General features: G+C 70.4%; 4 protein-coding genes across 4 annotated transcripts; 3 read left to right on the top strand and 1 right to left on the bottom strand.

Moving 5' to 3' along the window:
• Positions 1-1,678: 1,678 nt before the first annotated feature.
• EMIHUDRAFT_218632 (hypothetical protein) lies at positions 1,679-3,628 on the bottom strand (the record flags this gene model as incomplete). Its single annotated transcript, XM_005759296.1, has 7 exons — positions 1,679-1,927; positions 2,039-2,079; positions 2,154-2,196; positions 2,335-2,493; positions 2,583-2,663; positions 2,876-3,097; positions 3,227-3,628. The coding sequence occupies 7 exons, from the start codon at positions 3,626-3,628 to the stop codon at positions 1,679-1,681; spliced, it is 1,197 nt and encodes a 398-aa protein (XP_005759353.1).
• Positions 3,629-4,769: 1,141 nt separating this feature from the next.
• EMIHUDRAFT_218633 (hypothetical protein) lies at positions 4,770-6,254 on the top strand (the record flags this gene model as incomplete). Its single annotated transcript, XM_005759297.1, has 2 exons — positions 4,770-5,537; positions 5,859-6,254. The coding sequence occupies 2 exons, from the start codon at positions 4,770-4,772 to the stop codon at positions 6,252-6,254; spliced, it is 1,164 nt and encodes a 387-aa protein (XP_005759354.1).
• Positions 6,255-12,935: 6,681 nt separating this feature from the next.
• EMIHUDRAFT_218635 (hypothetical protein) lies at positions 12,936-13,783 on the top strand (the record flags this gene model as incomplete). Its single annotated transcript, XM_005759298.1, has 2 exons — positions 12,936-13,336; positions 13,513-13,783. 2 exons carry the CDS (start codon positions 12,936-12,938, stop codon positions 13,781-13,783), a joined length of 672 nt encoding a protein of 223 aa, XP_005759355.1.
• A 728-nt stretch (positions 13,784-14,511) lies between these two features.
• On the top strand, positions 14,512-18,092 carry EMIHUDRAFT_453358 (hypothetical protein). The gene is made up of 5 exons (XM_005759299.1): positions 14,512-15,105; positions 15,205-15,426; positions 15,568-15,654; positions 15,823-16,215; positions 16,573-18,092. Exons 1-5 carry the CDS (start codon positions 14,560-14,562, stop codon positions 18,067-18,069), a joined length of 2,745 nt encoding a protein of 914 aa, XP_005759356.1. The 5' UTR covers positions 14,512-14,559; the 3' UTR covers positions 18,070-18,092.
• Positions 18,093-20,485: the final 2,393 nt, after the last annotated feature.

Raw genomic sequence — 20,485 nt, forward strand, 5'->3', positions numbered from 1 at the left:
GGCGCCCCGCTCGCCGTCCGCGCGGTCCATCGCCGCATCCGCCATCCCCATCCTCGTCTGCGGCAGCGCCGCCTGCGCCCGCGCCGGCCTGCTCTGGGACGGGGGGAGCATGTGCCACCACCGCCGATCCGAGTAGCCGTCGTACTCGACCTGGTGCACGATCTGTCCGTCCCGGTCCTCCTCCCGCGCCATGACGGTCGCAGGGTACCACCGCTCACTGTCGCAGAAGATCTCGAGGCGCGATCCGGTGGGCAGGACAGTGTGGCCGTCGAGGGCCGCCCTGGCATCCTCGCGCTGTCGCTTCCGCCGCTTCGCCTTCGTCTCCTTGCTGCGCAGCAGGGTGTAGTTCGGGCCCACCTCCGCCACGCTGTCCAGCACGTGGGCGGCGCTCGCCATCTCGACCGCGTCGTCCTCCGGCGGAAGCTCCGCGTCGCCCGCGGCCGCTTCCCGAGCGCGCTCGTCGCGCATCCGCTCGTGGTGGGCCTGCCGACGAGCCACGCCGGCGCCCGTGTGCCTCGAGTGCGCTCAAGTGCTCCGGCAGGCTGGCGCAGCGATCAACCAAGCCAAGGCCAATGGCGCCACGCCGCTGCTCATCGCGAGCGAGAACGACCACCTCAACATCGTCCGGCTGCTTCTCGAGGCCGGCGCGGCGATCAATCAAGCCGCAGCGGATGGCGCCACACGCCGCTGTACACCGCATGCTGTGGCAAGGCCACGTCGACATCGTCCGGCTGCTCCTGGAGGCTGGCGCGGCGGCCGACCAGGCCGCAGAGGAGGGCGCCACGCCGCTGTTCGTTGCGTGCGAGAATGGCCACCTCGAGGTCGCCAAGCTCCTCTCCTCCTACGGCGCCTCCCGCGCCGCTACGCCCTTCGGCACGCCCGAGAAGGTCGCAAACCGCCGCGACCACGCCGACCTCGCTGCCTGGCTGGTCGCCAGCCGCGGCTGGACGCCGCTCGCGCACCTTGAGACCCTCACCGCCGCCCGCGCTCTCTCCCTGCTGCGCGGCGGCGCAAGCCTGCACGAGGGCGAGCCGACGCCGCTGCAGCGCGCCGCGGGCGGCGAGGGCGAGGCGGCGGCGTCCGGCGGGCGGCGGCGCCGTGGTCGCCGGCAAGCCATTCGCTCTTCCCCGCGGCGGCGCGCGAGTACACGCGGTGACGGTCATGCGCATCGGCTACCAGATCGCGCTCTCTCCGCCCGACGGCGCCGAGGCGCGCCCTGACTGGAGCGCGCTGTCCGACGTGTGGCGCGAGCACGTGCTGCCGCACGCGGTGGCGCGCTGAGGCCGAGTGAGGACGCGAGTGTGCCACGCGGGGGAGATGGGCGGGGCTGCATTTATTAACGTGTAGCGCGAGTCACTTGTGACTTGACACCGTCCCTGCTGCACCTGGCGCTGGGGCGTGGTGCTGGTGGCCGGGCGCGGGGTTGCAGTTGGGGACTGTGTGATCTGTGTGACTCGTGTAAATCTGCGCCGACCGCCGTGCGGGGCGTGGCGCGGTGCGGGGGCCCTTTGTGCTTTGAACATATAAAACGTCCGTAGTGCGTAGAGTGCCGCAATTGATGGCAATGTTGTGTGTGAGCGCTCGGACCTCGGTGGAGCTGGAGAGGGTCAACAGAGAGAGCGTGGGACACGCTGCGTACAGAGAGGTCGTCCCGCGCCGGTGCTGCTCGGGCGCGGCCTCACGCCGCCGCCTTGTCGTGCCGCACCGTGTGACGGAGCAGCAGCTGCGCGACGAGGGCGGTGGCGAGGGCGGAGAAGGAGCAAGCGAAGGCGCCGGCGAGGCCGAGCTTGCCGATGGAGAGGAAGACGGCCACGACGATCAGATTGAGCGGGATGCCAAACAGGTTCATGATGACGCCGCGGTAGGCGTCGGGCAGGTACTTGGAGCGCAGAGTGCCAATGAGCGGGAAGTAGCAGCCGACGCACGCCTGCGCGGGGGAGGGGGCCAAGACAAGGGCAACCCTCAGCCGCGCTGCTCGCCGGCGCGGCGCCGCCTCCTCGCCGCCCGCGCGCGCCTCGAAGGCGAAGAAGGCGCCGACGATCGGAGCGAGCGCTCCGCCCGTCGCAAAGGTGGCGGCGCCTGCGGCGGAAAAGGGCGGAACGGCCCTTAGGGGCGCGGAGGCGGCGGTGCGTGCAGGGGCGCCGGCGGGGCACCCATCGCGGCGGTGGCGCAGGCGAGCAGCACCGCCATGATGTCCTACGGGGCGGGCCGGGCCTCGCGGTGAATCGGGCTCTGGCGGCGGTGGCCCCCGGCCCGACGACGCCCGCAGCGCTCCTCGGGCGCGACGCGCTTGATAGCGGCCCCAAAGAGCGAGGAGCCGATCATGCAGCAGACCATGAAGCAGGAGAAGACCTTGCCAAAGGGGACGTTCGGGCCGAGGGCCGCCTTGAGGGCGGGCGGCCACTGCAGCACGAAGACATACATCGCCCCCTCGAATAGCGCCTGCACCGCGCCGACGAGCGCCACCCGCCGGTCCGACGCGACGGCCCGCACCTGCGCATGCGCACCGGCCGGGGTGAGGAGGGTGGCACGAGGCGGGAGCAGCCGCGCCCGGAGCAGTGGCTCCGCGCCGCATCGCCCACTATGCTGCCGCTCGGGCGCGGCGCGTCGGCCGCGCCGCTCTCCTCGGCCGCGCCGTTCCCCTCGGCCGCGCCGCCCTTGTTCTCGCGCCACGTCACGGCGGCGATGGCGGCGCCGAGGGCGAGGAAGCCAATCGAGAGCTCAAAGGGGGCGGTGGGGCCGCGGAGCCCGGCCGCGGCGCCCGCGAGCTGCCCTGCGGCGGCGCGGAGAGCTGGGCGGGGGAGGGGCGAGCTGCGCTGCGGGGGAGAGGTGGCCGGTGGGGTGGGGGGGGGGGGGCGCCTGCGGCGATGGCCACGAGGGAGTCGCCAAAGTAGGCCAGCGTGAAGGTCTGCGAAAGGAAGGCCTGGCCGAAGGCGCCCGCCTGGTGCTCCGACACGAGCCAGGCCTCGGGCGCCGAGAAGAGCAGGGAAGTGCCCAGCCCGCCCGCCACCCGGCCGGCGTACAGCAGCGGCAGCGTCTCTGCGCGCGTCGAGAGGGCAGAGAGGGCGTACAGCAGCGCAAAGGCGAGGGAGCCGCGCTTGCGGCCCAGCGAGTCGACCATCCCTGCGCCGGCCGCGGTGGTGGTGGTGGTGGTGGTGGTGGTGGTGGTGGTGGGGTGTGTGTGTGTGTGTGTGTGTGTGCGTGTGGGGGGGGGGGGGGGGCAGACGACGCGCGTGGCGGCTCGCGGCGGCGCGGCGCCTCCGACGACGGCGCCGAAGAGTGCCGTAGACGAGAAGCCGGTGAGGAAGAACTTTGCGACGGAGGAGGTGGTCATCGCGGCGCCGTTGATCACCTTGGAGGCGTACACCTCATAAAAGTACGGGCCCTGCAGCCAGTCCGCCATCTTGTACAGCCAGAAGACGAGCAGGAAGCGGAGCTGCAGCGAACGGGCCGCCTTGCTAGGCTTGGTGGCGTCGCTGCTGCGGGAGGCGCCGATGTCGCGCGCGGAGGAGAGGGCGACAACGATGCTGCAGACGGAGGAGAGGCCAAAGAATAGCACGTTGAACAGCTGGTCCGGCGTGCGCGCCGCCAGGCCACCACGCAGCGCGAGGGTCGCCGGGAGAAACATCTCGGGACGGTTCCGTGAGCGAGCCGGGCGGCTAAGGACGGCCGCCGCCGGCCGAAAACCGAGCAGCGGCCGAGATTGAGCCTGCCTAGGCAGTCCTGCGGTTAGCGCAGATGCCGAGGTGGCATGGAGGATCAGAACCAGGACGACGATCGGGCTCATCCTGCACACGCACGTGAGATGTGCGCCTCGCCACCGTGTGAGCTCAAAAAAAATGAACTACGTCGTGCGCTGTTGCTCCCTGGCCCTGGATGTGAGGTTGATGACTGCACTCCAAGTGCTCCCCAAGCCTCTGGCCGGTCGGTGACGCTGCAGACTGGCACGGAGACTACTCGCCGATCCGAGATCTCGCCGAGATGTAGCCGAGATGTAGCCGAGATGTATGTATGTAGCCGAGATGTAGCCGAGATGTAGCCGAGATGTAGCCGAGATGTAGCCGAGATCTCGCCGAGATATGGCCGAGATATGGCCGAGATATAGCCGCGAGTGCTGTTCAAGACGCGAAACAGTTCGTTGACCACGAACCAGTGAATGGATGCGCTAGGCGCATGGTGGCGGCAGCAAGGCGTCTTGGGGTTGGGAAGCCGGGACGTTGTCAATCGAGAGCGCAAGCCGGCGGCCGAGGCGGGTGGCGGCGGCCGCGGGAGGGGTGCGGGTGGCGCGTGTGGTTGCGGCGGGTGGGCTGCCCCAGCCGCCGTCGCCATTGCGCGGCCACGCTCACCTCAGCCGTCATGGGAGGCTCCGACTCGAGCTTATGCAGCAGGTACGGCTTGTCCAGGTCGACCGTGACGGTACCCGACGACATCAGCCGCCGCGAGCCGGCGCCGGCTGGCGCGAACGCCGCGCGCGAGGAGCGAGCTACCGCAGACCGCATCCGATATCGCCGATCGCAGCTCGGAGAAGTAGGAAGTAAAGATCCGGGCGCCGCACCCGACGGGCCCTCTCGGCAAAACTGCGCATTCACAACAAGTCTCTGCGGACCACTCGAAAGAGAGAGGGAAAGAAGGAAACAGGTCTCCCAAGGGAGGGATGCTCTCGACCGCGTGCGGGTTTTTTGTTTTTTGTTCTCGAGAAAAAACTGGGACCCTTCCCGCAGCGGTTGGCAGGCTTCTCGCTGGCCCTCCTCCCTCGCTTCCCAACCTCAATGCTCCGCGACCCGTTCGAGCACGCCGCACTGGTTCAGCGGATCCAGAGCGAGTGCTTCGCGGAGGACATCGAGCCACCCGCCGACTCTCTCGGGTGGACTGAGGAGGAGCTGCACGCCTTCTTTGAGTCGGGCGGCGACGAACTCCCGCTCCGCTTTGCAGAGACGCCCGGTGTACCCGTGCGCATCATTCCGGCCGGGATGCGCGCGCGGGTCTTTGTGATATCGGACATGCACTGCGACCATGCGCAGAATTTTGGCTGGATCCAGCAGCGACTGCCTGCGAGCAGCTCCGGCTGCTTTGACGTGTGCGTCTGCTGCGGCGACGTCTCGGACAACCTGGGCGTGCTGCGCCAGGCGCTCGGCGTGCTGCGCGCGCGCTTTGACGAAGTCTTCTTCACGCCGGGCAACCACGAGCTGTGGGTGCGCAAGGAGCCGCCGGGAACCACGTCGCTCGACAGGATCGAGACGGTGCGGCGGCTGTGCGAGGAGAAGCGGGTGCGGGTGGCGCCGCTTCGGCTGTGCAGCGCCGAGTCGGGCTCGGACGGCTGCCGCCTCGACGACCTGCTCCTTGTGCCGCTCCACTCGTGGTACCACTCCTCCTGGGACCGCGAGCCCGGCATGGAGGCGGGCGGGCCCGACTCGGAGCTGCGCAAGGCGATGCCGGGCGTGGGCATGTGGACCGACCACCAGCTGTGCAAGTGGCCTCCCCACCTCGCCAACGACGAGGCGCGCGCCCTCCACTTCGCCTCCCTCAACCGCGAGCTCGTCGACTCCCTCGCGGCGGCGCTGCCGCCATCGGCGGGCCGCCCACCGCCGCCCGCCTGGGACAAGAGGGCAACATATGCAGAGTACGGCCAAAAACCGATGACGGACGAGCTCTGGACCTCCTTCGACGCCTCCACCTTCTTCACGCCGCGACAGGGCGGCGCAGGCGCAGGCGCAGGCGCAGGCGCAGGCGCAGGCGCAGGCGCAGGCGCAGGCGCAGGCGCAGGCGCAGGCGCAGCGGTCGCGGCGGCGGCGGCGGCGGCGGCGAGGCCGGCGGGGCGGCCCTTCACGATCAGCTTCTCTCACTTTGTTCCGCGGCAGGAGCTTCTGCCCGAGAAGAGGATGCTCATCATGGCCGATTTGCACAAGGTGTCCGGCTCGGACCACCTCGAGGCGCAGCTTCGGCAGCTGATGCCCGACGTGCACTGCTTTGGACACACGCACATCCCCATGGACCTAACGCTCGACGGCGTGCGCTATGTTCAGTGGTCGCTCGGCACGCCGCGCGAGCAAAAGGGTCAAACGCGCGTCGTCTTCGGTCCGATGCGGATTTACGACGGATCGACGGGCGGGGAGCTTCCGCAGCACTGGTGCCACTGGACGCGCCACTACGAACTCTACGCGCGCGACCTCAGCCGCACCGCGGCGGCGCCCTATCTCCAAAGCTACCTCGCCCGCTCGAGAGGGAACGGTTACGCTGCGAGGGTTGTAGGGTGAGCACTGAGATGCGCGCGGTGTGTAAGACGGTCCCCGTCGGCGCGCGCCAGCTTCGTGCGCGACCTCTCCGAGCAGGCGCAGCGCGACCTCGGCGTCCACGTTCCGGGGGTCGGTCATACACACCGAACGTTGCGCAATATCGGCAGCACAGAGAGCGCTGGCGTTCTGTCTTCTGAATGACTCACGATAAACCTCTCCTCCCCTGAAGCCTGATTCCGAGAGCGGGCGGGGGCACCACAAAAGGGGCCGGGAATGCTCTCTCTCCACTCTCTCGCTCTCTCCTCTCGCTCTCGCTCCTCTCTCCCCCCCGCCCCCGCTCTCCCAAATGTGTGTGTGTGTGTGTGTGTGTGTGTGTGTGTGTGTGTGTGTGTGTGTGTGTGTGTGTGTGTGTGTGTGACCCCGTCGCTCTCTGGCCACATGCACGCCCACACACCCTGCAATCATGATCCACGAGACGCAAGGCGGCATCTCGATCGCGCGAGGCGGGCGCCGCCGCGCCGCCGCACCGCAAACACAGTCTGTTCTCAACGGAGCGGGTCATGACGCGCTCTGTGGCGGCGGCACCGGCCGGCCGCCGAGCAGCGCGAGCAGCATCATTGTCGAGTAGCGGGCGCGCGGCAGGTCGCTGAACTGCCAGTGGCGCGCCTTGCACGCGGCGAGGAAGGCCTGGCGCGAGTCGACTAGCTCGTTGGAGCGCACCGGCTGCTCGTGGCCGCCGTCCGTGCCGCGGGCGGGCGCGGTCGGCGCCGCGCCGGAGAGGCGCGCGACGAGGAAGCGGCGCTTGACGCCCGCGACCTGCGCCTTCATGTCCTCGACCAGCGTGATGGACTGCTTCCGCGAGAAGTGCGGCTCCGCGCCGCCGCTGCTCTCGTCGACGAGCTCCGCGACGTGCTCGGGGAAAAAGTCACCCTCAAAGAGCGGAAAGTCGCGCAGCGACGTCAGCCCGCTCACGAGCTCCTGCTGGATGTCCCCAAACTCGGCCACGATGCCCGTTGCCTGCGCGCGCTCGAGCATCCGCACGTACCACGCGCGCAGCTGGCTCGTCGGCATCGGGCGCGAGCCGTGGGCCGGGTCGGGCCGGCGGCAATAGAAAATGTACTCGTCACCAGCCTTGGGCGGCTCGACCCACAAGTGCGCGTGGCTGAAGCCGGCCGCGCCGGCGTACTGCAGGTAGCCGTTGACGATGGCGTGGTAGACGACGGACCGCTGGCCCGGCGGCGACGTGTGTAGCCAGCGGGTCGAGTCGAGGTACGAGATGTAGGTGCGGTTGGTGTTTGGGCGCGGGCACGCGGCGTCGTACTCCTGCACGTACAGCGCAAAGACGCACACGTCGGCGCCGTCGACCTCCTGGAAAGCAAACAGCGCCTTCGAGCGGTACGGGAACGAGTCGGGGTAGTCGGCGCCGTACCGCACCTTCATCCCCGCCACCGCGCGGCAGTGGTACAACCGCTGCGACACGACGCGCACCACGAGGCCGGAAGCCTGCACGCCCGCCGCCGCGATCTCGACCGCCACGTGCGCCTCGACCGCGTCCGAGGTGGCGCACGACGGCAGGTCCGACGCGGAGCGGCGCTGGAGCGCGCGAAGCAAGCTCGAGCCCGGCTGGCGCAGCAGCTGCGCTGCACGCGCGGGGTCGGCGCTAGCGACGCACGCGCTGCAGCAGAGCGTCTGCGAGTCGAGCCCCCACTCGGGTGGCAGCTGGGCCGGGTCGGGGAACGCGGCGCAGATGTAGTGATACCAGCGCTGGCAGCGGTCGCACTGCACGTAGTGGTCCTGCTCCACCTCCTCCTTCGCCTCCCACACCCGCCTCTCCAGGCTGCCGCACCGCAACTCGACCTCATCGGGCAGCATCGCGGGCCGCTCGTCCGCTGTCCGCAGTGCGTCGAAGCACGCGGTGCAGATGCGCACACCAGCCCGCGGCTCCGCATAGTACGACGACCCGCTGCGCACCTTTCGGTCGCAGCCGGAGCAGCGCAGCAGCGGCGGCTCGAACAGTAGCGTCTCGCGCTTGCACGCAGAGCAAGCGATCGCGCAATCGCTCACGGCCACTCGCGAGCGCTCGCCGGTCGGGCGATGCGTCTCCGGATCGAGGAGCTCCACATCGCACCTGCCGTCCTCAATCCCCCCAATCACGACGGCAGTGACTGGGGGGGAGGAGTTTGACCGGTCGGGCGGGTCGACGCCACTACTGCCGCCGCCGATCGCCAAGTGCATCCCGGGCGCGACACCGTCGGACGCCTCGGCGGCGAGCGGCATCGGCGAGTCCACCGCCGGCTCCACACCGGGGCCGCCGGCCGCGCCGGCCGCGTCGACCACCATCCCTACGCTGCTGCCCTCTCCGCCGTCGCCCACGACGGGGCCCTCCCCCGGCTCGTCGGGCTGGTCGTTGAGCGCGCCGAGCAACGAGGTGTCCTCGCCGGCGCCCAAATCGTCGCCCAGCAGCTCGCCGTCGATCTCAGCCGTCGGATTGGCCGCACCGCTTCCACCGCCCGGCGGCACCGGCTGCAGCGAGCCCATCTCGCCCTCGCCTTGTGGCGCGGCGGTGGCCTTGGCGCGGCGGCGCGGCGGCGGGCCGCCCGCGGCGGCCTGCTTGCGCTTCATGCCCTGCGCTCCGGGCGCGAGCGAAGCGCCGGCCATGCCCTGCACCGTCCCGCCTGGCAGCGAGGCCATCCCGCCCCTCGGCGCGAGCGCAAAAGCGGGAGCGGCGCGCATGCCTCCTCCGCCGAGCGAGCCGCCGGGCGCGCCGAGCCGGTTGGTGTCGCCGAGCCGGTTGTCCCTCTGGTCGAGCTCCGACTCGAGCCACGAGAGGTCATTGTACTCCTCCGACATGCCGCCCGACGGCATTCCACCGCTGATACCGCCGCCGATGCCGCCGAGCCCGCCGATCGGGCCCATGCTCATCTCCTCGCCGCCGCTGCCCATCCCCATGGGCCCCATCCCGACGGTCGGCGACATGCCCGGGGTGAACCCGTCAAACTCCATGCTCGGAATCTGCAAGCTCTGGTCGCCTCCGGCCGCCGCGCCGGCACCGCCCGACCAGGGGAAGCTCGGCGCGCCCCCCGACGCCGCCGCGGGGCCGAGCGGGTTGGGGAAGCCCTCCTGCATCCCCTCGGTCCCTCTCGCGCCGCGCGCCGCCATCGAACGCGGGTCTTTGCCGCCGCGCTGCCGCGGCTGCTTGCCGGAGCCGCCAGCGGGCCGCGCTCCGCCGCCGCGCCCGCCCGCCGCGGGCTTGGGCGCGCCCTGGCTCGCCGCCGCGCCAAGGCACGAGCGGCCGCCGCTGCTCATCTGCCGCACCTTGACCGGCTGCGGCGCCTCAAACGAGTGGGCGTTGCCGGTGGACGGCTGGCGGGTGAAGCTCGGGCCGCCGCCCATGCCGCCCATCTCGTCGACGGGCATGCCCGTGGCGCGCGGCATCTTTGCGATCATCGGCGAGTTGAGCGCCTCGCTCGAGATGGGCTCCGCTTGCCCAAAGGAGATCGTCGCCGGCAGCGCCATGCCGTCTATCGGCCGCGCCGAAGCGCAAACCGGCAAACTGGGCATGGAACCGCCCGAATGGCTCGGGGCGGGCACCCCGTACTGCCCGCCGGGGCCGGAGCCGAGGCTCGGGCTGGGCGCCCCGCTGCCGCTGCCGATTTGTCCGCCCGGGAGTGCGATGGGCGAGATTGGGCCGCTGCGCTGGTGCGTCGCGGCCGGCGGCCAAACGCCGTGTGGCATGCCAGCCTGCTGCAAGCGCGAGGCCTGCGCCTGCGCCTGCACCTGGCTCAGCGCGGCCGCGGAGGGGGCGAGCTCGCCCTGCTGCACCTGCTGCACCTGGAGCTGCTGGCGGGCTCGCTGCTGGTGGATTTCCCGCAAGCGCTGGAGCTGATGCTGCTGATGCTGGGTCAGGTTGTGCTGCTGCTGCTGCGTCAGCTGTTGCTGCTGCTGGAGCTGCTGGAGCTGGTGCTGCGGGTGCTGCTGGTGCTGCGGGTGCTGCTGCTGCTGCTGCTGCTGGAGCTGCTGCTGGAGGTGCTGCTGCTGCCGCTGCAGTATCCTCTCGCGCTTCGCCAGTTCCGTCTGTGCCTGCTGCATCTGTAGTGGGGTCAGGGCACCGCTGCGGCTCCGCTCCTCCAGCTTCGCCCGCAGCACCTGCAAGTGCTGCGCGGTGCTCTGCTGCGCCTGCAGCTCCCGGACCGAGCTGGCGCTCGCCGCCGGCCCGAGGGGGCTCGCCTGCCGCAGCACGGACGGCCTCACGCCGCTCACGTTTGGGAGCTGCTGCCCTGCCATGCCTCCCGGCGGCATGCTGGCTGCCGGCACGCCCGACGCCTGCATCACCCCCTGGCTCGGACCGAGAGGCGGCGGCGGCAAGGCCTGCCCCCCGCTGGGCAGCGTGAGCGGCGACGGCGCCTGCGCGAGCGGCACGGCGGCCGCGGGTGGCTGCTGCGGCCGGCTGCCGCCGTTGATCTGCCGCGTGTGCGCAATCAGCTTCTTGCGGTAGTGCTCGCGGAGCTGGCCCTGCGGTGTGGGGGAGAGGAGGGTGAGATCCGGGCGGGCGGGAGGGGAGGGGAAGGGGGGAGTGTGTGTGTGGGGGGGGGGGGGGGGGCAGGCGCGCCATCTGCTTCCACTTGGAGCACGTGGCGCATGGGTTGTCCGAGCCGTCCAGCTGCTGCGCGCCGGGGCACGTGCGCGTGTGCTCCTCTAAGTTCTGGAGCAGTCGCTTCATCGATTGGCAGCCATCCATCTGGCAAACCTGCGGTGCAACCTTGGGGCAGAGGAGCGCGTGGATGAGCACCTTGAAGTTCGCCGGCACGTTCGGCGATCGCCCGTCCGCCGGCGCGGGCCCCCCCGAGGTCGACATCTCCTTCAGCTCTCGCAACGCAGACTTTCCAGGCGAGTCGCGCCTGTGGGGTGTTGCGGAGGGGGGCGCGGGTCACGCCCACCTTCCATGCTGCGCGGTGCGGGCGCTGCTTGCGGAGGCGAAGCGAGCGGGAGGGGAGGGGATGCAGGAGAGAAGGGCTGCGGAAGAGTCGGCTGCGGGACTGCGCCCCCGCGGGAGGGCGGTGGAGGGAGAGGTGCGAGAGGGGGAGGGGGGGGGGGGGGGGGGGGCCTCCAGGCTAAACGGGGGGGGCAAACAAAACCAGGCCAAAGGGGGCGGGAGGAGGAGGAGGAGGAGGGGGAGGAGGGGGAGGAGGAGGAGGAGGAGGAGGGCGAGGCGCACCCCGCTGACGCCTCCTCCTGCGCCGCCAAATCCACGTTGGACATCGAGCCGGAGGACATCGAAGCCTGCACCACCGGCGGCTCGGCCGAGGCCTGCACCGCGAGCTCGGGCGCCCCGCCTGTCGGCCTAACCGGCACCGACGCCGCCGCCCCCATCTGCTGTGCGAGGGACGCGCCCGCCAGGCGGCTGCCACCGTGGTTGCCCTGCAAGGGCGGCATGTCGAACGAGCATCCGGGGCTGCCGTTGCCGCCGGCCGCCGCCGAGAGGACAGTGCCGGCGAGGAGGCCGTCCGCGGATGCCTGCCGCGCCAGCGCGTTGATGACCTCCGCCGGGGACCCTGCTCGCGCGCTGCTGAGCGCCTGCACGCTGCGAACCGCCTGTGGCGCAGGCGCCATCCCCCACACTGCCGTCGCCTGCGCCTGCGCCTGCGCGGATGCCGGCGTCTGCCCCGGCGGCTCGCACGTGCCGGGGATCCCCAACTGCATCGCGCCCGGCGGCACGCCGAACCCGTTCGACGCGTCGCCAGGCGGCAGCGGCATCGGCGAACACGCGACGGCACCGCCCGGCAAAACCACCTGTTGCCCCTGGGTCCGTCGCATGGCCTCGATCGCGGCCGGCGTCGCTCCGGCGCAGCAGCTCGGCACGCCGACGACCGGGCTCGCCGCGCCCCCTCCCGCGGCGCACGCCACCCCCGCCGCCCCGGTCTCCACCTTGGCCCCGCCGCTCGGCGCGCCGTTCTCGCCCGGGACGTTGGCGCTCCCGGCGGTGCTGCAGCTTCCGTTGCTCTCGGCGGGGCAGGGGGGGGCGGAGCGGGACGTGTTCCGCCGCTGCGACTGCTGCGACTGCTGCAGCCCGCGCACCGTGTTGATGAGCACGTCCGCCCCCAGCACCATGCGCACGCGCTTGCAAAACTCGCGTAGGTCAATCTCCTTGGTGCGAATTTGAGCCAGCAGCGCCGGCAGCATCTGGCTGTCGGTGTGCTTCTGGATCTCGAACATCAGCTCGTCCACCGTAACGAAGTTGAGCGGATCGACGGCCCCAGAGCCCATCTTGAGAGATGCCCTATGCGCGCCGCTTCGGCTGCAGCCGGCTTTTTTATGAGCTAGCCTTCGATGTTATGAAACAAACGCAAGGCGGACATGGCATATCGCTCTCGGGCCCACAGACATCCCGCACACCCGCCGCACACCCGCCGCCCCCGCGCGCGCCCCACCTCGGCAGGGAGAAAGGGGAGTGACAGCTTGGGATGAAAGCCCGAGTAGTTGAGTCCTGGCTCAACAACGCAGGGAACAAGAGGGGGTGGTCCGGCTCACAGGTCCGGCTCACGCGCCTCGAGCTTGCCATCTACCGCACTGAACACTTTCGCCCCCTCGCTCCCAACCCATCCACCCCGCCCCGGGCCGCGCCGCGCGATCTCGTTTTTTATTACTCAGCCTTTGCCTCCAAGGAGCGAAAAAAAAAGAAAACCAAAAAATTGCCGAATCAGCATGTCACTCGTCGTCTCTCTGCTCCTCGCTCGGCCGGGCGGCGACTCGGGTGGTGCAGAGGCGCCGCCGCTGCGCGTGCGTGCGCACGAGGCGGCGCTGGAGCACGCCTGCCGTCGCCGCCACGGCCCGACGCCCGGAGCCGTACGTCGAGACGGACAAGCTTTTGGCGAGAGCAGACCGAGCATCTTCACCGAGCATCATCGGATCGACCCGCTCTCCTGCAACGAGCCGCGGGAGGGAGGCTCGTACGATCCGGCTGGAGCGGCGGCGCGTGGCGCGCACATGCCCTGCTCGCCCGCGGCCGCTGAGGCACACCCGGCGAGAGCCACCTTTGCCCCCTCGGCGTCGTTTGCGAGGCTCGCCTCGCCGTCGTGCTGCGGGGGCGGCGGATGGCTTGGGAGGTGCACGTGGCCGCGCGTGGCGCGGCTGGCCCCTGCCCACGCCCTCATATTTTGTGCTGGCTCGCGCACGCGCCGCGAGAGCTTGACGACGAGCGACTGCATTGGCGGGCTTCGTTGCAAAAGGCGGCGGCTCTGCGTGGTCAAAGGCGGCGCTTGCCATCAGCCGCCGTGCACAGATGGGCGCACCCACGACTCATCGCGCCGGCCGCTTCGACTGGGCGCGTGCTCGACGTCCTCTATCTGCTGCGGCGGCTCGAGGACGTGTCCCCATTGGTGCCGCCTCCGAACGAGTGGGCCGCGTCCGGCGTACCGATGCTCGAGGAGGCGATCGCGTTCATCGAGGAGCTTGTAGCAGCCGAGCGCTCCGTGCGCGCTGTGAGGCGGCCGGGTGAGGGCGCGGCGGGTGACGGGGCAAGGGAGCAGCCCACACCCGGCCGTCGCTTTTGAGCGACGCTGTGGCACGCCTGCGCAGGGGCCGCAGGGCGGTCAGTTGTGGGGGCGAGGCGGTGCCGGCCGCGGGCCGGGTGCAAGGCGCCGGCCTCGGCGCCGCATCGGCGCGCCGCACGGGCGCGGCGAGCCTCTGAGCGGGAGCCGAAGGTTTGGTGTGGTGGGACGGTGGGAGGGAGGTGGGAGGTGATGGGGTGGATTGACTTTGCCGCAGAGGCCGTCCCTAGCTGTGAACAGCTTGTGCGTCTTGTGGTTGTGTTTTTGTGTGTGCGTCTTGGGTCCGTGGTTGTGTTTTTGTGTGAACCGGGGTAACAGGGTCTAGACTCCCCTGCGTCACTACGTGCCTCCCCGTCTTTGTAGCCTTGGCGTTTGTGCCCCGTTTGTGCCGCGTCCCGTGCCCCCGAGTTCATTTTATAAACAGGGTTTATGTGAACAGGGGCCGTGGTTGTGTTTTTGTGTTTCTTATCAACCTATCTGTGAACGTATGCGAGGTTCTTGTTTTCTTATCACCCTATCTGTGAACAGCGTGGTTGTGTTTTTGTGTGAACAGGCAATTGAGCGCCTCCCTCTCTCTCCGGCTGCGCGCCTGACCGGTGCGGCCTCCGAGTCGGCGTCTAGCGCGCGCGATAAGGTTTTTGCTCGCCTTCCCTGGGACCCCGTGTTGCGTGACTCTGTGCAATTTCGGGCCCGGGGTTGTGCGTTTACGTGAACAGCAAAACGGATATGCTCGCAAGGGGAAGTGAAGTGTTCACCGCAGCACGGCCCGCCGGCCTTCGATGGGCTGGACGTGCATCGCCGTGACGGCCCCATCGGCGGAACAGGCCCTCGCAATCAAGGAGGAGCTGCTGCGCGCCAAGCTGGTGCCCCCCGCTACGCTGGTGCTCGCAGTGCCCGACCCCACCGACGAGCCCTTTGGCTCGGGCTCCGCCACGCTCAACGCCATCCTCCACGTGGCGGAGGCGCTCTCGGCGCGCGCCGGCTTCTCCACCATCAACTCGGAGGCGTCCACCGCGCAGCAGCGCACCCTCGTGCTGCACGTGGGCAGCGCCTCGCGCGGGCGCTGCTCGGCGCACCCGTGCCTGCCCAAGGCCTTCTGCTCGCTGCCCGTGCGCGGCTCCTTCGACCCCTACGCCTCGCTGATCGACGCGACGCTCGTGACGCTCTCTCGCCTCTTCGAGGGCATGCCGTCCGGCCTGTGCATCGCCTCCACCGACAGCATGCTGTTGCTTCCGCAAGACGTCGCTGCCGACGCGTGGCTCGACCTCCGCCACAGCTGCCTCGTCGCCGTGCCCTCCACGCTGCAGCAGGCGACGCACCACGGCGTCTGCCTGCCCGCCGCCGCCCACGCCGCCGACGCCGCCGACGACGGCGCGCCACCGCCGCCGCCGCCGCTGCGCCGCATCCTCTACCGCGCCGACGAGGCGACGCTCGGAGACGCGTGCGGCGACGAGGAGCCGCTGCTCTACACCGGGCTCACGTTCCTGCGCGCGCCCCTCGCCGAGAAGCTGCTGGAGCTGCACGGCAGCGCGCCCCTCGACGCAACGGGTTACCTCGGCATCGACTCGGGCGCTGCTCCGCTGCGCCTCGAGCTGTGGAGCGACCTTCTGACGCCTCTCTGCGACGCGGCGAGCGAGGACGACTACGTCGGCGGCGGCAGCGCCGATGACGCGCGCTCCGCGGCTGCGCGGCGCGTGCTGTGGCGCGTGCTGCGCCCGCTCGCGCCGTTGCGCATCGCGCGCGCGCCGCGCGGCAGCCGCTACTGCTACGCGACGACGCCGAGCGAGTGGTCGCGCGACGCGCGAGAGCTCGGCGCCGCGGTGCTGCAAGCGGAGGGTGGCGGCAGCACCGCCGCCGGGTGCCTCGAGTGCCACGTGCTGCGCGCCGACGCCGCCGACGCCGCCGACGCCACCGACGCCGCCGACGCCACCGACGCCGCCGACGCCGCCGCGCCCGACGCTGCGGCCGCGTCGCCGCCCGCCGTCGTGATCAACTCGGCGTTGGGCGCCGGCTGCCGCGTCGGCGCCGCCGCGCACGTCGAGCACTGCGAGCTGCGCGCAGGCGTGGGCGTGGGCGAAGGTTGCTTTGTCAGCGGCGTCTCCACGCTGCGGGGCGGCTGCGAGCTGCCGCCCCACACGGCGCTGCTCGACACGACCTTTTCGGTGGAGGTGCTGGATGAGCTCGAGCGGAGCGCCGCCGTCGCCGCCGCCGCCTCTCCCGCGCCCGGGCACGCGACGCCCTTGCGCCGCTACTCCTCCGCATCAGCCACCTTTGGCGTGCCGGAGGGCGTCGCCCTGGCGGAGGATGGCGCCGCCGACGCCGCGCGCCGCGTGACGCTCGTCTTTGGGCTGCACGACGCTCTCAAGGCGCCGTGTGGCGGCGGCGGCGCCACCTTCCTCGGCGAGGAATGGAGCGCCTTCGTCGAGCGCGTCGGCGTGAACGACGCGATGTTGTGGCCCTCGGAGCCGCCGGCCGACGAGCGCTGCCTGTGGAACGCGCGCCTCTTCCCCATCGGCGACGGCGCCGACGGCACCGATGGCGACGACGAGCGCTGGCACGCCTTCCTGCTTCGGCGGCCGCTCGTCGCGCCGAGCCCCGCGCTGATGCGGCGCTGGCGCCGCGCGCCGCGCGCCTCGCTCGCCGACGCCGCGTGGCGCTCCGACACGGCGGCGCTGCTGCGGCGCCGCGCCGCGCTGGCGCGCTCCATCGATGTCAAGCTGCTGCAGCGCGCCATGCTGCGCGGACGTCGCGAGTTTGTGCACCCGATCATTGCTCGCTTCATGGGCTCGGAGGCGCAGCTGCTCGAGCTGCTCAAGGTGCTGGACGACGTCGCCGCTGACAGCGCCCACAACATCCCGGTGGCCACCAAGGCGCTAGCCACCATCGCCGACGCGCTCGCCATGTACGCCGGCCCCGCGGGCGGCCTGCGCTCTGGGCCCGCGTCCAACCCCTCCTTCCGCGCCGCCTTCGAGGCGCTGCAGCCGTCGGCTCTGCGGCTGGAGGAGGCGGTAGAGCTGCTGGCGGCGCAGCGCGACCGCTGGCTGCAGCAGCGCCGCGCCGAGACCATGATGCGCGCCGCGCGCCACTACGAGGGAGCGGTCGCGCGTTGCATCTCCAACGGCGTCCTCACGTGCGTCTGCGCCACGAAGGCGACGCAGCCGCCGTCCTTTGGGGATTGGGCTGTCTCGGAGGTGCCCTCACGCATCGACCTCGCGGGCGGCTGGAGCGACACGCCGCCGCTGTGCTACGAGCACGGCGGCGCCGTCGTCACGGCCGCGATCGCCATCGACGGCGCGTGCGCGCTCGGCTGCCGGGCGCGGCGCCTGCGCGAGAGCAAGATCGTCATCTCGATCGAGGGCGCGCAGGCGCCGCCCACCGTGTGCACGCAGCTGGACGACCTCAACGACTACTGCTCGCCGCTGGCGGCGGGCGCCCTCGTCAAGACGGTCCTCCTCTTTTCGGGCTTTGTGCGGCTGCGCGGCGAGGCGCCGCCGCTCGAGCAGCAGCTGATCGACGCGGGCGGCGGCCTGGAGGTTGTGACGTGGTCGCGACTGCCCACCGGCTCGGGCCTCGGCACCTCCTCTATCCTGGCGGCCGCCATCATCGCCAGCGTCGGCGCCGTCCACGGCGTCGCCTACGACAAGGCGGACCTCGTGCACGCGGTGCTCCTCGTCGAGCAGATGCTCACCACGGGCGGTGGCTGGCAGGACCAGGCTGGCGGCGTCTACCCGGCGCTCAACATCTCCTTCTCGCCGCCCTCGCTGCCCCTCACCGTGCGCACCGAGGCGCTGCAGCTGCCCCGCGAGGCGCTGCAGCGGCTCGACGCCCACCTCGCCCTCATCTACACAGGCAAGACGCGCCTCGCGCGCAACCTCCTGCAGGATGTGCTACGGCGCTGGTACTCGGCCAACACCGCCATCGTGGCCAACGTCGACGCGCTCGTGGCCAACGCGCACACGATGCGCGAGGCCCTCCTCGCCGGCGACATTGCCGCCGTGGGCGCCTCGCTCTCCGCCTATTGGGAGCAGAAGAAGCTGATGTGCGACGCAGAGCCCGCAGCCGTGACGCGCATGCTGGCCAAGCTGCGACCGCTCATTCACGGCGCGACGCTCTGCGGTGCGGGCGGTGGCGGGTTCATGGCGCTCATCACGAAGGAGCCCAACGCCGATGCCGCCATCGCCGCGGCGCTGCGTGAGGAGGAGTGCGTGCTGCACCGCGTCAACGTGCACGAGCGGGGCCTTTGCACGTGGTTCGAAAAGGCGGACGCGCCGGCGGCAGAGGAGCAGTGAGCAGCGAGACGTCGGCGTGGAGCAGGAGGAGGAGGTCAGCTGCTGGTGGAACCAGCTCAAGGCCGGCACACATGCGCGGGCGATGGACTGACTCAAGCAGCTCAAGGGCTCGCACTCTCCTCACCACCGCGCGCACGTTGCAGCAGGAGTGCTGCAAACCGCAGTGCGCATTGTGCGTCTCCGTATCTCGCATTGTGCCGCAGCTGCACCCGGACAATCATCGAGAGAACTCGACGGTCCACTGCGAGGGTGCGGTCAGGATCTCTTCTGAGAGCCGGCGCGGATCGCGGCTGCGGCCAAAGGCTCTTGCCGGCGGGACGGAGCCTGACGTCTGCCAGGCTTCGGTTCCACAGTCTCTCGGCGCTCGCGCGCACCACCGCCCCCGGTGCGGGGTGGATTGTCAGTTCGTGAGTTCTGTCCCCATCCCTGTGCCCCACCTTCTTGCCTTGTGTCTTTTTCCTGCGAACCCCACTATGTAGCGCCACCTGTGAGCTGTCCTGTGCGAGCTGTGAGCTGTGCGTCTAGGACCCAGTGATACGGCCGGTGATGAGAGTGTGCTCCCGAGCCAATCGTGCGCAGCGTGTGTGTGCGTGTGGACTCGTCCTCCATGCTCGGAGGTTAAAGGCCTGACTGAGACTGACTGCCTTGTGAACAACCCCAAACAAGCACACACCGGCCGGCTCCGCGACGTAACGACGTCCACTCCGCGTGCCCCCCCCGGGCATGCGCTGCTCCTCATCGGCCACCTGCCTGCGTCACGCCGCACCGGCCGCTGCTCCGAGTGAGCGACCGCTGCGCAGCGGCTTCGTCGCAAACAGGCCTTGCGGCTCTGGAAAGGCCTCGCGGCCAACGCGCCACCGCCAGCCGCGTCCTCTGGCGCATGGCGACCTCTTCACCATCTCGCAGCCAGTCTTGCTAGAGGCAGCTGGGCCCACCGATGATGCCGGTCCACGCCCCGCCACGGCCACGCCACGTTCGCACGGCACGGTGGGAACTGTTGGCGGCGGCGAGAGGAGGCGGAAGCACCTCGAGCTCCTTCCCCAGCCGAGGGCAGTGCGGCCACAATCGCAGCCGGGCGGTCCCGCCTCTGCCTTCGACCTGTCGCAGATCCCGACGTGCCTCGCTGTTTGCGAACAGCGTGTAGAAGAGGACCGCGCGGAGCACCCCCGACCACGCCCTGCCACCACGTCGCGCTCGCGCGCGGCTCTCACGGCTCCCTCCAGCGCAAAGGCACGGCCGGACTGGAGGCGGCAGGGCGTCGACGCGATGCTCGCTCGGGACCTACCTGGGGCGGTCTTTGCCTTTGGCCAAGCACTCGCCGAGGCCGGCACGCCAGAGTCTGGCCGGCTGGAGATGCTCCGCCTGCGTTGCGCCGCACTCCTCCGGCTGGAGAGGTTCGGAGAGGTACTGCATGAGCTCGACGGCGCCACCAGGGAGGACAATGGCCACGGGCCGAGCGGCCGTGTGCAAGCAGCCGCGCACGAGCTGCTCCACCTGCGGGCGGTCGCCCTCCTTGCCATAGGGCGCAACGAGGAGGCTGCCAAGAGCCTCTCGCTCGCGCTCGGGCGCGAGGGAGGAGGCTCGCGCGGACGCCGCTTCGAGACGCTCTCCGGCCTGTTCATCAAGGCTGCCGTCGCTGCGCCACACTGCGCACTTGTGCCGCTCCAGGCCTACCTGCCACCGGAGCAGCCCGACGCGTGCGGCTCATCACACTCCCGCAACTCCCGAGGGCCCCTGAGCACCCGGCGGGACCAGGCCGGCGGTGCTCTCGCGCCCGTCTTTCGGATCGTGCTGCGGCCCCGCAGCCCACCTTGGCCGATGCGCCTCGTGATCCCACGCAAGACTGACACGTGGACGCTGGCCTTCTACTGCACACCTCGCCAGCCGGGCCCCGCGGCGTCAGAGGCGCCGCACGTACGCCTCACGAGCGCAGAGAGCAGTTCGCCGACGCCGAGGCTGGTGCAGATCGACGTCCGCGTGGACGGCATTGTCGAGGCCGGCCGCCCTCCCACCGCACTGTTCCCCTCCTAGAGACGCACTCACGCGGCTCCGGCTCGCAGGTCCTCTCGAACGCGAGCACCGCCGCGTGGCGTGGACTCGAGGAGGCGCTGCCGCCGGGTGACGCGCAGCCACCCTCGATTCCTTTCTTGTGATTGTTGATCCCCTCTTCAATGCCAACAAAACAACACACTCTCTGTCTCAATGCCTGCAGGAGTGATAACCACCGAAGTTCACAGCCTTGTTATTGAGAAGAAAATACCTCCTATGGCGCTGTGCGCTGGTCTGTGAGAGGTTGAGGTGCGAGCCCTGGAGGCCCTGGGGGCGAACCTTCTTTTCGTGCCAGTGTGCTGTGAGAGAGGCTTTCTTGTAAGAATTCTTTTCGTTATTCTTTTCGTTTCGGCCCGGCCCGGGGGGG

Source organism: Emiliania huxleyi, assembly GCF_000372725.1.
Source record: "Emiliania huxleyi CCMP1516 unplaced genomic scaffold EMIHUscaffold_80, whole genome shotgun sequence".
Classification (NCBI taxonomy): domain Eukaryota; phylum Haptophyta; order Isochrysidales; family Noelaerhabdaceae; genus Emiliania; species Emiliania huxleyi.